The 17,253-nt window shown below is 40.3% G+C and overlaps 1 protein-coding gene across 10 annotated transcripts in view; it reads right to left on the reverse strand.

The window, feature by feature from the left end:
* Positions 1–17,253, reverse strand: part of lqf (epsin homolog lqf) — a 437,420-nt gene that overhangs the window by 376,968 nt on the left and 43,199 nt on the right. For all 10 annotated transcript variants that reach the window (XM_071696113.1, XM_071696112.1, XM_071696119.1 and 7 more), the window contains 3 exons: positions 12,898–13,117; positions 9,044–9,253; positions 2,196–2,324 (listed from right to left, as the gene is read on the reverse strand). In XM_071696113.1, the coding sequence (XP_071552214.1) occupies positions 2,196–2,324; positions 9,044–9,253; positions 12,898–12,972 (414 nt within the window). In that variant the 5' untranslated portion in view covers positions 12,973–13,117. The remainder of the gene's footprint in view (positions 1–2,195; positions 2,325–9,043; positions 9,254–12,897; positions 13,118–17,253) is intronic.

Below are 17,253 nucleotides of genomic sequence, written 5' to 3' on the forward strand. Positions count from 1 at the left end.
TGCCACAAGGCTGTATTGTTTTCTATCCCTTTGCTAAGCTAACTGGGCACTTCACTGCACACCACCAGGGGTACTTACACATATCTGATTTATGCCATTTTCAGAAATAACATGCATGGTCCAGTTACACTTTTTTATATTTACATGGGGTTAAGTTTGGAATCATGCAAATTATTGGGATGGTAGCGCAGTCGTGTGGTGTTGCCAACATCATGTGAGGAGCACATGTCTGCATGGTGTGGATACAGTCTGTAGTCACACAGTGCAACAGTATTTTGCACAAGTGCTGCCCCTCACATCGTACCACCAAGATGACATTTACATCATACTGGTACTAGTGATGCAAATAAACATAAGGCCATCACAATGAGGGCAAAATGGATGTGATCAAATGTTATGAGAGAGGTAAACAGCAAAATGGATGTGATAAAATGTTATGAGAGAGATGAACAAACAGCTGATGTTAAGGGTGCCATTGGACTTATTGAATCTAATGTAAGGACTATTCACAACAGAGTGTTAAGATCAGGGACAGTGCCATGAGAGGGGCATCAATCAGTGCATCTAAAACCTCTTATTCCCAAAGTTCAATTTTGGATAGAATATTATGAATGCTAAGCAAATGAATCAAGCACCAAACTCGTGAAAATGTTCCCGTCAGCATGCCTGTGATACAAGTAAGGTTTTGGAGCATATCTTATGACTCAACAGCAGAGGAGCGAGCAGCAAAGACATTTCAAGCAAGTCCTGGTTGGTTTGTAAAATTAGGAAATGCCACAATTACATCAAAATGACTGGTGAGGCTGCTTCTGTTGACTACTGCTGAGGAAAGCAGTTATTCTGCTGAGCAGATTTTTAATGTGGTTGAGACCAGATTATTTTGGGAAGAATGTTTTCAAGAACATACATTCTCCATGCTGAGAAGACTACACCAGGATTCAAATCTGCCAAGGATCACCTCACTGCTTTTGGGGGGCAATGCTGAAGGTGACTGAAAGCTTAAACCATTAATGGTCTAAAATTCAGAAAATTCTCGGGCTCTTGAGATATACATGAATCAATATTTGCCAGTCTATTTTTATTCTAATCTGGAGGGGTGGATAAGAGGCAAAGTTTTCTGTGATTATTCTGCTGCAAAGCTCCATATGCAACTAAAGGAGTTCTGTACAATGGAGATTATGTTTCAAGATTCTCCTTCTTGTCAATAATGCCCCTGGCCATCCACCTTCAATACATGACTTTAATGAGAACATCAAAGAAGCCTCTCTTTCCCCCAAAACTACATCTCTAATCCAGCCATTCAACAGTCCTTACTCACGAATCCCCCTGCCCCAATAAATAAAAAGACAAAATGCATGCCCACTAAAATGACCCAACTAGATTTAAACCCAGTCTTATACCCTTTAGTAAGCACATAAATTTCCTGATGCTTCTAATTTGAATGTTTTTCAAGGGAAAACAATTTTTCTCATAAAATGCAAGAATATCATATAAGAAAAAAAACAAAGAAAATGAAATAGGCTTCAACTTTATCTTCAAGAAATAAACACTTCTAGAGGGAGTGTATTGTTGAGATAGTGTCAACGTGACTGTCATTACCTTGTTTGTATAGTGTTTTGATTCGTTTAGTGCATTATCAAAAAAATTATCAATGGATCACTTGCCTCTATCACTATGTCAACTATACTCTGCAGTCTACTGGAACAGTTTCCCCAAACAATAGCTGAAGGGTAACTAAAGATTTCATTAGTAACTGCTGTATAAGAACTTAGAAATCTTAGCCACCACACAGATCACCTAAAATTCAAATGCTGATGTGAAAGCACACATCGTAGATTTATGTAATGTCTGCCTTACCAGGAAACTCAGATCTACAAGATGTCTGGTTAAAGGAAAAAGATAGAAGATGCATTTACAATAAATGCACAACTGCTGCTGCCTATGAATACCTTAGTTTGTAAGAGTAAAATATATAAATGATAAAAGCAAGGTTTTAATGCTTCAGTTTAAACCCCTACAGATTAAGTAATAAACACTTCAAACCTCTTTAAATTGAAGTTACAATGTAAGTTACAGATGCAAGAGATATTTCCTTTAAAAAAGTAAAGTGAGGAAAATGTGATATTTTCATACCCACTCTTGTATCAGGATAAGATATTCATTTAAGATATAACAAGATACCTATGAACACTCACCTTTAAAAGTGTGACAAGAGCTTTGGCTTTCTCCCGTACATTCATCCCTTGATCCTTATTTTCTTCAACATACTGGAAGTCCTTTAGAGTTTCGATAGCAAAAATATTTTCTTTGCATTGATCTGCAACCTGTATTTGAGAAAAAATACAAATATTGCCCTCATTTATCATTTCATTTCTAATTATATTGTTTATGTGTGTTCTGGCATGCAAATTAGATTACCATACATAGAATCTCCCCCTAATATTTTCTCTATATCACTTCACCTACACAACAAAAATTACAAAATGAACATCAAACACATTTCTTTTTTTTTTTTTTTTTTTTTGCTTTGTTGCTGTCTCCCGCGTTTGCGAGGTAGCGCAAGGAAGCAGACCAAAGAAATGGCCCAACCCATCCCCATACACAATGTATATACATACACGTCCACACACGCAAATATACATACCTATACATCTCAATGTACACATATATATACACACACAGACACATACATATATACCCATGCACACAATTCACACTGCCTGCCTTTATTCATTCCCATCGCCACATGTGTAATACCATCCCCCTCCCCGCTCATGTGTGCGAGGTAGCGCCAGGAAAAGACAACAAAGGCCCCATTCGTTCACACTCAGTCTCTAGCTGTCATGCAATAATGCCCGAAACCACAGCTCCCTTTCCACATCCAGGCCCCACACAAGTTTCCATGGTTTACCCAAGACGCTTCACATGCCCTGATTCAATCCACTGACAGCACGTCAACCCCGGTATACCACATTGATCCAATTCACTCTATTCCTTGCCCGCCTTTCACCCTCCTGCATGTTCAGGCCCCGATTACTCAAAATCTTTTTCACTCCATCTTTCCACCTCCAATTTGGTCTCCCACTTCTCCTCGTTCCCTCCACCTCCGACACATATATCCTCTTGGTCAATCTTTCCTCACTCATTCTCTCCATGTGACCAAACCATTTCAAAACACCCTCTTCTGCTCTCTCAACCACGCTCTTTTTATTTCCACACATCTCTCTTACCCTTACATTACTTACTCGATCGAACCACCTCACACCACATATTGTCCTCAAACATCTCATTTCCTGCACATCCACCCTCCTGTGCACAACTCTATCCATAGCCCATGCCTTGCAACCATACAACATTGTTGGAACCACTATTCCTTCAAACATACCCATTTTTGCTTTCCGAGATAATGTTCTCGACTTCCACACATTCTTTAAGGCTCCCAATATTTTCGCCCCCTCCCCCACCCTATGATTTACTTCCGCTTCCATGGTTCCATCCGCTGCCAGATCCACTCCCACATATCTAAAACACTTTACTTCCTCCAGTTTTCCTCCATTCAAACTTACCTCCCAATTGACTTGACCCTCAACCCTACTGTACCTAATAACCTTGCTCTTATTCACATTTACTCTTAACTTTCTTCTTTCACACACTTTACCAAACTCAGTCACCAGCTTCTGCAGTTTCTCACATGAATCAGCCACCAGCGCTGTATCATCAGCGAACAACAACTGACTCACTTCCCAAGCTCTCTCATCCACAACAGACTTCATACTTGCCCCTCTTTCCAAAACTCTTGCATTCACCTCCCTAACAACCCCATCCATAAACAAATTAAACAACCATGGGGACATCACACACCCCTGCCGCAAACCTACATTCACTGAGAACCAATCACTTTCATCTCTATCACCTCTATCATATGCCTTCTCCAGATCCATAAATGCTACATACAAATCCATTTGCTTTTCTAAGTATTTTCACATACATTCTTCAAAGCAAACACCTGATCCACACATCCTTTACCACTTCTGAAACCACACTGCTCTTCCCCAATCTGATGCTCTGTACATGCCTTCACACTCTCAATCAATACCCTCCCATATAATTTACCAGGAATACTCAACAAACTTATACCTCTGTAATTTGAGCACTCACTCTTATCCCCTTTGCCTTTGTACAATGGCACTATGCACGCATTCCGCCAATCCTCAGGCACCTCACCATGAGTCATACATACATTAAATAACATTACCAACCAGTCAACAGTACAGTCACCCCCTTTTTCAATAGATTCCACTGCAATTCCATCCAAACCTGCTGCCTTGCCGGCTTTCATCTTCCGCAAAGCTTTTACTACCTCTTCTCTGTTTACCAAATCATTTTCCCTAACCCTCTCACTTTGCACACCACCTCGACCAAAACACCCTATATCTGCCACTCCATCATCAAATATATTCAACAAACCTTCAAAATACTCACTCCATCTCCTTCTCACATCACCACTACTTGTTATCACTTCCCCATTAGCGCCCTTCACTGAAGTTCCCATTTGCTCCCTTGTCTTACGCACTTTATTTACCTCCTTCCAGAACATCTTTTTATTCTCCCTAAAATTTAATGATACTCTCTCACCCCAACTCTCATTTGCCCTCTTTTTCACCTCTTGCACCTTTCTCTTGACCTCCTGTCTCTTTCTTTTATACATCTCCCACTCAATTGCATTTTTTCCCTAAGAAATACTTAGAAAAATAAATGGATTTGTACGTAGCATTTATGGATCTGGAGAAGGCATATGGTAGAGTTGATAGAGATGCTCTGTGGAAGGTTTTAAGAATGTATGGTGTGGGAGGCAAGTTGTTAGAAGGCATGTGTACGTGTAGGAAGAGAGGAAAGTGATTGGTTCTCAGTGAGTGTAGGTTTTCGGCAGGGGTGTGTGATGTCCCCATGGTTGTTTAATTTGTTTATGGATGGGGTTGTTACGGAGGTGAATGCAAGAGTTTTGGAAAGAGGGACAAGTATGCAGTCTGTTGTGGATGAGAGAGCTTGGGAAGTGAGTCAGTTCTTGTTCGCTGATGATACAGCACTGGTGGCTGATTCATGTGAGAAACTGCAGAAGCTGGTGACTGAGTTTGGTAAAGTGTGTGGAAGAAGAAAGTTGAGAGTAAATGTGAATAAGAGCAAGGTTATTAGGTACAGTAGGGGTGAGGGTCAAGTCAATTGGGAGGTGAGTTTGAATGGAGAAAAACTGGAGGAAGTGAAGTGTTTTAGATATCTGGGAGTGGATCTGTCAGCGGATGGAACCATGAAAGCGGAAGTGGATCATAGGGTGGGGGAGGGGGCGAAAATTTTGGGAGCCTTGAAAAATGTGTGGAAGTCGAGAACATTATCTCGGAAAGCAAAAATGGGTATGTTTGAGGGAATAGTGGTTCCAACAATGTTGTATGGTTGCGAGGCGTGGGCTATGGATAGAGATGTGCGCAGGAGGATGGATGTGCTGGAAATGAGATGTTTGAGGACAATGTGTGGTGTGAGGTGGTTTGATCGAGTAAGTAACGTAAGGGTAAGAGAGATGTGTGGAAATAAAAAGAGCGTGGTTGAGAGAGCAGAAGAGGGTGTTTTGAAATGGTTTGGGCACATGGAGAGAATGAGTGAGGAGAGATTGACCAAGAGGATATATGTGTCGGAGGTGGAGGGAACGAGGAGAAGAGGGAGACCAAATTGGAGGTGGAAAGATGGAGTGAAAAAGATTTTGTGTGATCGGGGCCTGAACATGCAGGAGGGTGAAAGGAGGGCAAGGAATAGAGTGAATTGGAGTCATGTGGTATACAGGGGTTGACGTGCTGTCAGTGGATTGAATCAAGGCATGTGAAGCGTCTGGGGTAAACCATGGAAAGCTGTGTAGGTATGTATATTTGCGTGTGTGGACGTGTGTATGTACATGTGTATGGGGGGGGGGGTTGGGCCATTTCTTTCGTCTGTTTCCTTGCGCTACCTCGCAAACACGGGAGACAGCGACAAAAAAAAAAAAAAAATATATATATATATATATATATATATATATATATATATATATATATATATATATATATATATATATATATATATATATATATATATCGCTGCTCCCTAGTCCTTTCAAGAACTCCTTCAAAGGGGCAACCACAGCAAAAATTTCCATAACTGGTGCACTACAATGCCACTTCTTAGCCTTTCGTGCCTCACCCTTAACAGGCTACTGGTACAGTGCAACTCTCACAGTGTTTTCATAGGCTTCTACCAAATGTCCATATCATCTACTTTTACCTAATGTGCAAACCTAATGTTCTAACCTACTACCGTTGTTATCCGACTTGTGATGATTCGACTAATGATTTTTTGACTTTACAATGGTGCAATAGCGAAATACATTCAGTAGAAACCATATTTCCAATCTTGAAATTTGATCTTTTCCTGGGCTAGCAATATGCAGTATGATACTCTCTTATGATGCTGTGCAGTAGCAGTAAGCCACAGCTACCAGGCAGCCACATGATCATAAGTATAAACAACTGATACTCTACAGTGTACTGTGTTGCCTGCATTTTTCGGATTCTGTGTATTGTGTTTTTGTATCCCATCATGTTTACAAAATGCCCATCTGTGTCTCCTGCCTCTGGTGAGAAGAAGGCAATTACTCTTGAGATGGAAATTAAAGTTAATTGCCCAGCAAGTAGGCGACAAGCCAGTAATGGCAATCGCACGAGTTAGAACTTTTGCAATCGACAGTCTCAACCAGCATCGGTTAAATCCAATGTCATCATGAAGAAAAGAGCTGAGCTAATTGATGGTAAGGAAAAATTACTTGTCACGTGGATGGAAGACCAGATACATAAGCGCATACCACTTAATCTATTGACAATCCAGGTTAAGGCAAGAAGTCTTTTCGTTACACTAAAACAGCGTGCCAATGATCCTACATAAAAGAAAAGTAAGTCATGGGTGGTTCCAATGCTTCAAACAGCATCATAATTTTCATAATGTAAAGGTTAGCGGTGAGGCAGAAAAAGCAGACACAGAAGGTGCCAAAGCTTTCAAAGAAGAGCTGTATATGATGATTGTGTATGAGAAATGTAAGTGTTGTGGGAAGGTTTAAGGTAGGATAGGCTAAGCTATGATGTTCAGTAGGTTAGATGTACAGTATAAAATGTATTTTTGACTTACGATATTTTCAACTTACAATGGGTCTATCGGAAGATAACCTTATCGTATGTTGGGGAGAACCTGTACTTCTACCTAATGCTCCCATCTACTGTTCCTACCCACTACTAACTAAAGTTTCTTTGTAATGTTCCTGTCTTATGTTCCTACCTACTGAAGTGAAGAAAGGATTAAGGGACAGCAGAGTTCTCCCAACCATGACCTATGCAGCCAAAACATGGACAGGGGATGAATCCCAAGTTGTAAGACTGAATGTCTTTCTCACAACACAATTCATGTAAACATGAACACTTTATAGGGATAAAGGATACAGAATACAACCCATGTCACAGAGGTGATGAAAAGGGGTAAGAGCAAGGGTACTGGAAATACTCATCCCCTGTATTACTTTCCAAAAGGAGAGGAAAGAGCCAAATGAGGATCCTTTCCTTTTCCCTAAGGTCAGCCATCTGTTCTGGACACTATCTCATTTATGCTTACAAGTGTGAAGCCACTCGAAACTGGTAGTACAGTATTGTAAACTGGCAACTTACTGTACTGTGGATGTGCTTCCTTTTCATGAGAATAAAACTTTATAAAATTAAATGATGTACAGTTTAAGGGTACATATGAGTGTAACATCCTTGGAGTTATAATGAACTTAATGATAATCGAAAGAAGCCTTTTCTTTGTCAGTTCCTGCTACTACCTTGCTAACATGGGAAACAACAAACATGTATGAAAGAAAGGAATGAATAGATTGACTCTCATTGAAAGTCAGAACATGTTCTTCATTTTTTTTTTTTTTTGCCGCTGTCTCCCGCGTTTGCGAGGTAGCGCAAGGAAACAGACGAAAGAAACGGCCCAACCCACCCCCATACGCATGTATATACATACGTCCACACACGCAAATATACATACCTACACAGCTTTCCATGGTTTACCCCAGACGCTTCACATGCCCTGATTCAACCCACTGACAGCACGTCAACCCCGGTATACCACATCGATCCAATTCACTCTATTCCTTGCCCTCCTTTCACCCTCCTGCATGTTCAGGCCCCGATCACTCAAAATCTTTTTCACTCCATCTTTCCACCTCCATTTTGGTCTCCCACTTCTCCTCGTTCACTCCACCTCCGACACATATATCCTCTTAGTCAATCTTTCCTCACTCATTCTCTCCATGTGCCTAAACCATTTCAAAACACCCTCTTCTGCTCTCTCAACCACGCTCTTTTTATTTCCACACATCTCTCTTACCCTTATGTTACTTACTCGATCAAACCACCTCACACCACACATTGTCCTCAAACACCTCATTTCCAGCACATCCATCCTCCTGCGCACAACTCTATCCATAGCCCACGCCTCGCAACCATACAACATTGTTGGAACCACTATTCCTTCAAACATACCCATTTTTGCTTTCCGAGATAATGTTCTCGACTTCCACACATTCTTCAAGGCTCCCAGGATTTTCGCCCCCTCCCCCACCCTATTATCCACTTCCACTTCCATGGTTCCATCCGCTGCCAGATCCACTCCCAGATATCTTCATGTTATACCAAATATACCATACACAGAATACAAATATGAAAGTATTCATAATCCATTACACTAGACTTTACATTTGTTCATATTTCATATGCATTCATTAAGACTATAATAATAAACTTAATTCCCACTTTCAGCTCTTTCACAAACAAACTCCCTTTAGGACGGTCAGCAGTCACTTTTCTGGTGGCATCTACTGACAAGTATCTTTTATCAATAATTCAAAATACTAATAATACTGCAATACACAGAGTACCTGATATTAAGACTTATATCCTTTAAGAAACTCCAAAACACAATAACATACCTTTTCACTACCAGTCTTAATGAGGTATTCTAATAAGACAAGAGCTTTATAAACATGTCTCCAATTCCGGCCATGATCATTAAGTCGTTTCCAAATCATCTGCATTATTTCTGTGAAAGCCACCACATTGTAGGTTAGGTCAGCAACTTCTGACATGAGAGTGGATGATGGTCCCCATGGATCATTGCTGGTTGCTTCACGTACTTTAATCTATAGAAATAAGACAACAAAAGAGAACTTAGAATGCTATAACCTAAATGTACACATATACTCATGCATGCACTTCCTCTTTATACCTGACTGCCTTTCACATCTTAGCAAGATGGCCTTAGAAACAGCTGAATAGAGGCCTCACACACATCCAAATTCTAGTCATCTTGTACCACATTTCCCACAGATTATCACTGCCATTAAAGTTTTTTTTTTGGTCTGTTCCTCATCTAAAGTACATATTTCCCACAGATTATCACTGCCATTAAAGTTTTTTTTTTGGTCTGTTCCTCATCTAAAGTACATATTTGGATCAAATTCTTTATATATTTTTGAATTTAGTAGTTTCTTGATATTTCTAAAAGCATCTCTAATAAATTATTTCTATTCTTGTTTTCATTTATTGGTCCTAACCAGCTCTTGACCCAATCTTTCATATGATCAGCACTCTGTATTTCTCATATTACTATTTCTCTTACTCCTGCAATCTACCTTATTCAATATCTTTTTCCAATCTCTCCATATCCAATATTACTAATTCTATACCTAACCCTCTACACTCTAAGACTGCATCTGTATTTTTGTCTGGACAACCTTTCCACACACACTTGCATTTAGTGATAATTCTTGCCAAAATTTCAAGCTAAGTCCTAGGTTGGGGTGGGAGGGGGGCTCTAAATGCCCTCAGATGACAAAACCTCACAGTTAACTTTTAGAAATGAAAAACAGGCACTAAGCAGTTTTTGTCCATGTTATTGTCATTCCAATATCTGCTGATGCATACAAATCTGTATAAGTCTTACAGATGATGTTAGTGATTATATATATGATTACATTACATAAATTTGCATAGAATAAAAGGAAACTAATAATCCTCCCATGAATAAAGAAGAGAGTAGAAAACAAACGTTGAAAAAAGGTGGTGGCAACAAGAACCACTCTACTGTGACAGCAGTGACACCACACTTGTTCATATATTCACATTTTATATTGTTTATCTCTTATTCTGTAAAGATAAAAACAATATCATTTCAAAAACTAGTATTTCACAGGCATGGAAAGCAAACTTAATTATGAATTTAGAGAATCCAACAGCTTCTGTGTCAACTTTTTGCATGGATGTGAGCATGTTTGAAAAGTTGGAGGGAGAGAGGGATCACTCTGAAAATTTCAAAGCTTAAACAGCAAAGTAAACTACATATTATAAAATCTTACATAAAAATCTACATAAAAATCAATCATTCAATATAGCCTATATAATTTTTTTTTTTTTTTTTGCTTTGTCGCTGTCTCCCGCGTTTGCGAGGTAGCGCAAGGAAACAGACGAAAGAAATGGCCCAACCCACCCCCATACACATGTATATACATACGTCCACACATGCAAATATACATACCTACACAGCTTTCCATGGTTTACCCCAGACGCTTCACATGCCCTGATTCAATCCACTGACAGCACGTCAACCCCGGTATACCACATCGATCCAATTCACTCTATTCCTTGCCCTCCTTTCACCCTCCTGCATGTTCAGGCCCCGATCACACAAAATCTTTTTCACTCCATCTTTCCACCTCCAATTTGGTCTCCCACTTCTCCTCGTTCCCTCCACCTCCGACACATATATCCTCTTAGTCAATCTTTCCTCACTCATTCTCTCCATGTGCCCAAACCATTTCAAAACACCCTCTTCTGCTCTCTCAACCACGCTCTTTTTATTTCCACACATCTCTCTTACCCTTACGTTACTTACTCGATCAAACCACCTCACACCACACATTGTCCTTAAACACCTCATTTCCAGCACATTCATCCTCCTGCGCACAACTCTATCCATAGCCCATGCCTCGCAACCATACAACATTGTTGGAACCACTATTCCTTCAAACATACCCATTTTTGCTTTCCGAGATAATGTTCTCGACTCCCACACATTCTTCAAGGCTCCCAGGATTTTCGCCCCCTCCCCCACCCTATGATCCACTTCCGCTTCCATGGTTCCATCCGCTGCCAGATCCACTCCCAGATATCTAAAACACTTCACTTCCTCCAGTTTTGCTCCATTCAAACTTACCTCCCAATAGACTTGACCCTCAACCCTACTGTACCTAATAACCTTGCTCTTATTCACATTTACTCTTAACTTTCTTCTTTCACACACTTTACCAAACTCAGTCACCAGCTTCTGCAGTTTCTCACATGAATCAGCCACCAGCGCTGTATCATCAGCGAACAACAACTGACTCACTTCCCAAGCTCTCTCATCCACAACAGACTTCATACTTGCCCCTCTTTCCAAAACTCTTGCATTTACCTCCCTAACAACCCCACCCATAAACAAATTAAACAACCATGGAGACATCACACACCCCTGCCGCAGACCTACATTCACTGAGAACCAATCACTTTCCTCTCTTCCTACACGTACACATGCCTTACATCCTCGATAAAAACTTTTCACTGCTTCTAACAACTTGCCTCCCACACCATATATTCTTAATACCTTCCACAGAGCATCTCTATCAACTCTATCATATGCCTTCTCCAGATCCATAAATGCTACATACAAATCCATTTGCTTTTCTAAGTATTTCTCACATACATTCTTCAAAGCAAACACCTGATCCACACATCCTCTACCAATTCTGAAACCACACTGCTCTTCCCCAATCTGATGCTCTCTACATGCCTTCACCCTCTCAATCAATACCCTCCCATATAATTTACCAGGAACACTCAACAAACTTATACCTCTGTAATTTGAGCACTCACTCTTATCCCCTTTGCCTTTGTACAATGGCACTATGCAAGCATTCCGCCAATCCTCAGGCACCTCACCATGAGTCATGCATACATTAAATAACCTTACCAATCAGTCAATAATAGTCACCCACTTTTTTAATAAATTCCACTGCAATACCATCCAAACCTGCTGCCTTGCCGGCTTTCATCTTCTGCAAAGCTTTTACTACCTCTTCTCTGTTTACCAAATAATTTTCCCTAACTCTCTCACTTTGCACACCACCTCGACCAAAACACCCTATATCTGCCACTCTATCATCAAACACATTCAACAAACCTTCAAAATACTCACTCCATCTCCTTCTCACATCACCACTACTTGTTATCACCTCCCCATTTGTGCCCTTCACTGAAGTTCCCATTTGCTCCTTTGTCTTACTCACTTTATTTACCTCCTTCCAGAACATCTTTTTATTCTCCCTAAAATTTAATGATACTCTCTCACCCCAACTCTCATTTGCCCTCTTTTTCACCTCTTGCACCTTTCTCTTGACCTCCTGTCTCTTTCTTTTATACATCTCCAACTCAATTTCATTTTTTCCCTGCAAAAATCGTCCAAATGCCTCTCTCTTCTCTTTCACTAATAATCTTACTTCTTCATCCCACCACTCACTACCCTTTCCAATCAACCCACCTCCCACTCTTCTCATGCCACAAGCCTATATATATACACATAAATTCTATTAGTTTGTAATTTTAAAGGCAGCACCCATCAGCCAATTTCTTACAATTCACAATACTTTTATATGCAATAACATTGGCCTTATGACGTTTGAAATCTAGAGTTGTTTTTCATAACTAGTTACAGTAAGATAACAACTAATACTTAATCTTTCAGTCTAACCTGTGCATCTGTGTAATTGTGGGCAATATTTTTCAAATTGCGGCGTATGCCCGACACATTCATTTGCAAGGTCATGTCGCCTTGGCTTTCAAAGAATTAGGTTTGCTGCACTTGACCAGATGTAGATTGTGCTCTTGCTGCTGAGTGGGCACTGGAAAGTCACTTTACATTCATTACGACTCCTTTATCCCTCCAGATTACATGCCAGCACAACTGAAATCTGCAAAACAAAATCATATAAATAATCACATTTTCCAGAATGGTTTAAACCTGGTTATATATATATATATATATATATATATATATATATATATATATATATATATATATATATATATATATATTTCTTTTTCTTTCAAACTATTCGCCATTTCCCGCATTAGCGAGGTAGCGTTAAGAACAGAGGGCTGGGCCTTTGAGGGAATATCCCCACATGGCCCCCTTCTCTGCTCCTTCTTTTGGAAAATTTAAAAAAAAAAAAAATTGAGAGGGGAGGATTTCCAGCCCCCCCCTCCCTTCCCTTTTAGTCACCCTCTACGACATGCAGGGAATACGTGGGAAGTATTCTTTCTCCCATATCCCAAGGGATTATATATATATATATATATATATATATATATATATATATATATATATATATATATATATATATATATATATATTTATTTACTTACTTATTTTGCTTTGTCGCTGTCTCCCGCGTTTGCGAGGTAGCGCAAGGAAACTGACGAAAGAAATGGCCCAACCCGACCCCATACACATGTATATAAACACACGTCCACCCACACAAATATACATACCTATACATCTCAATGTACACATATATATACACACACAGACACATACATATATACCCATGCACACAATTTACAGTCTGCCTTTATTCATTCCCATCGCCACCCCGCCACACATGGAATACCATCCCCCTCCCCCCTCATGTGTGAGGGGTAGCGCTAGGAAAAGACAACAAAGGCCTCATTCGTTCACACTCAGTCTCTAGCTGTCATGCAATAATGCCCGAAACCACAGCTCCCTTTCCACATCCAGGCCCCACACAGCTTTCCATGATTTACCCCAGACGCTTCACATGCCCTGGTTCAATCCACTAACAGCACGTCGACCCCAGTATACCACATTGTTCCAATTCACTATTTCTTGCATGTCTTTCACCCTCCTGCATGTTCTGGCACCGATCACTCAAAATCTTTTTCACTCCATCCTTTCACCTTCAATTTGGTCTCCCACTTCTTGTTCCCTACACCTCTGACACATATATCCTCTTGGTCAATCTTACCTCACTCATTCTCTCCATGTGACCAAACCATTTCAAAACACCCTCTTCTGCTCTCTCAACCACACTCTTTTTATTACCACACATCTCTCTTACCCTTTCATTACTTACTCAAACCACCTCACGCCACATGTTGCCCTCAAACATCTCATTTCTAACATATCCACCCTCCTCCGCACAACTCTATCTATAGCCCATGCCTCACAACCAAATAACATTGTTGGAACCACTATTCCTTCAAACATACCCATTTTTGCTTTCCGAGATAATGTTCTCACCTTCCACACATTTTTCAATGCTCCCAAAACTTTCGCCCACTCCCCCACCCTGTGACTCACTTCTGCTTCCATCTGCTGCCAAATCCACTCCCAGATATCTAAAACACTTCACTTCCTCCAGTTTTTCTCCATTCAAACTTACCTCCCAATTGACTTGTCTCTCAACCCTACTGTACCTAACAACTTTGCTCTTATTCACAATTACTCTCAGCTATCTTCTTTCACATACTTTACCAAACTCAGTCACCAGCTTCTACAGTTTCTCACCTAAATCAGCCACCAGCGCTGTATCATCAGTGAACAACAACTGACTCACTTCCCAAGCCCTCTCATCAACAACAGACTGCATACTTGCCCCTCTCTCCAAAACTCTTGCATTCACCTCCCTAACAACCCCATCCATAAAAAAATTAAACAACCATAGAGACATCATGCACCCCTGCCACAAACTGACATTCACTGAGAACCAATCACTTTCCTCTCTTCCTACTCGTACACATGCCTTACATCCTCAATAAACTACAAATGAATAAACATACTGTTGAAGAATTGGTATGGAATATTCTTTCTTTCTTTCTTTTAAACTATTCGCCATTTCGCGAGTTAGCGAGGTAGCGTTAAGAACAGAGGACTGGGCCTTTTTTGGAATATCCTCACCTGGCCCCCTCTGTTCCTTCTTTTGGAAAATGAAAAAAAAAATGAGAGGGGAGGATTTCCAGCCCCCCGCTCCCTCCCCTTTTAGTTGCCTTCTACAACACGCAGGGAATACGTGGGAAGTATTCTTAATCCCCTATCCCCAGGGATAAATATATATATATATTTCTTTTCTTTTCTTTCATACTATTTGCCATTTCCCGCGACAGCGAGGTAGCGTTAAGAACAGAGGACTGGGCATTTGAGGGAATATCCTCACCTGGCCCCCTTCTCAGTTCCTTCTTTTGGAAAATTAAAAAAAAAAAACGAGAGGGGAGGATTTCCAGCCCCCCCGCTCTCTTCCCTTTTAGTCGCCTTCTATGACAGGCAGGGAATACGTGGGAAGTATTCTTTCTCCCCTATCCCCAGGGATAATTATAAAAACTATCACTACTTTTATTAATAAGGAGTTATCCCCCAAGTGACTTTAAGCATGAAACTAGTATACTTGTTTAAAATCAAATTCCAGCCACTGAGATGAACACTTTCTCACATACTAAAATATTTGTACACCAGTATATGCTAATATAATGAAATGGATAAACTTGCTCATTCATTGCATTCAGTTTTATGTCTGTATTCAGTCATGAACTGTGATCTGTAGCCAGTCATTTTTTATTCATATGTTTTACCTAGAAACCTCTGCATATTTTTCCTTCATGTAATCTGTAGCTTTTTAAACATGCAACATTTTGTGCCTCACTATGTCTGAATTGCAAGGTAGGTTTGGCATATGCATGCACCAATATCATTGTATCAAGAAGTGTGTTTCACATATTTTCTCTGTCCATGGACATTACTAGCACCTTGTTGAAGGAATCATTGTGTTCTTGCAGCTGGAGTCATATAACACCAGTATATGTACAAAGATTCCTTGGCTACTGTTAGGTTTATGTTCCTGGAAGACCACATGGTTGGTAAAACCTGTTAGGATTGGAGGCTCATGGGAAAGAGTTTGAGGTGGGGGTGACTGTTGAGATGTGTCCCTTGATTCCTGTGATGAACACTCTAAAACTAAATATCAGGATGTTGTACCTTATAAAGATGTTTACACTAAAGAAATGATGTACAAAACTATACAGAAAAGTGATAAAGAAATAACATTGTACTGTATGATGGCAGTACATAAGCATGATTTCCAGTTGTACAAGCAAGGTGAATGAGCATATATATATATATATATATATATATATATATATATATATATATATATATATATATTTATATCTATTCGCCATTTCCCGCATCATCGAGGTAGCGTTAAGAACAGAGGACTGGGCCTTTGAGGGAATATCCTCATCTGGCCCCCTTCTCTGTTCCTCCTTTTGGAAAATTAAAAAAAATGAGAGGGGAGGATTTCCAGCCACCCGCTCCCTTCCCTTTTAGTCGCCTTCTATGACACGCAGGGAATACGTGGGAAGTATTCTTTCTCCCCTATCCCAAGGGATATATATATATTTATTTATTTATTTATCATACTTTGTCGCTGTCTCACGCGTTTGCAAGGTAGCGCAAGGAAACAGACGAAAGAAATGGCCCAACCCACCCCCATACACATGTATATACATACGTCCACACACGCAAATATACATACCTACACAGCTTTCCATGGTTTACCCCAGATGCTTCACATGCCTTGATTCAATCCACTGACAGCACGTCAACCCTGGTATACCACATCGCTCCAATTCACTCTATTCCTTGCCCTCCTTTCACCCTCCTGCATGTTCAGGCCCCGATCACACAAAATCTTTTTCACTCCATCTTTCCACCTCCAATTTGGTCTCCCTCTTCTCCTCGTTCCCTCCACCTCCGACACATATATCCTCTTGGTCAATCTTTCCTCACTCATTCTCTCCATGTGCCCAAACCTCTTCAAAACACCCTCTTCTGCTCTCTCAACCACGCTCTTTTTATTTCCACACATCTCTCTTACCCTAACGTTACTCACTCGATCAAACCACCTCACACCACAAATTGTCCTCAAACATCTCATTTCCAGCACATCCATCCTCCTCCGCACAACTCTATCCATAGCCCACGCCTCGCAACTATACAACATTGTTGGAACCACTATTCCTTCAAACATACCCA

Source organism: Panulirus ornatus, chromosome 59 (assembly GCF_036320965.1).
Source record: "Panulirus ornatus isolate Po-2019 chromosome 59, ASM3632096v1, whole genome shotgun sequence".
Classification (NCBI taxonomy): domain Eukaryota; kingdom Metazoa; phylum Arthropoda; class Malacostraca; order Decapoda; family Palinuridae; genus Panulirus; species Panulirus ornatus.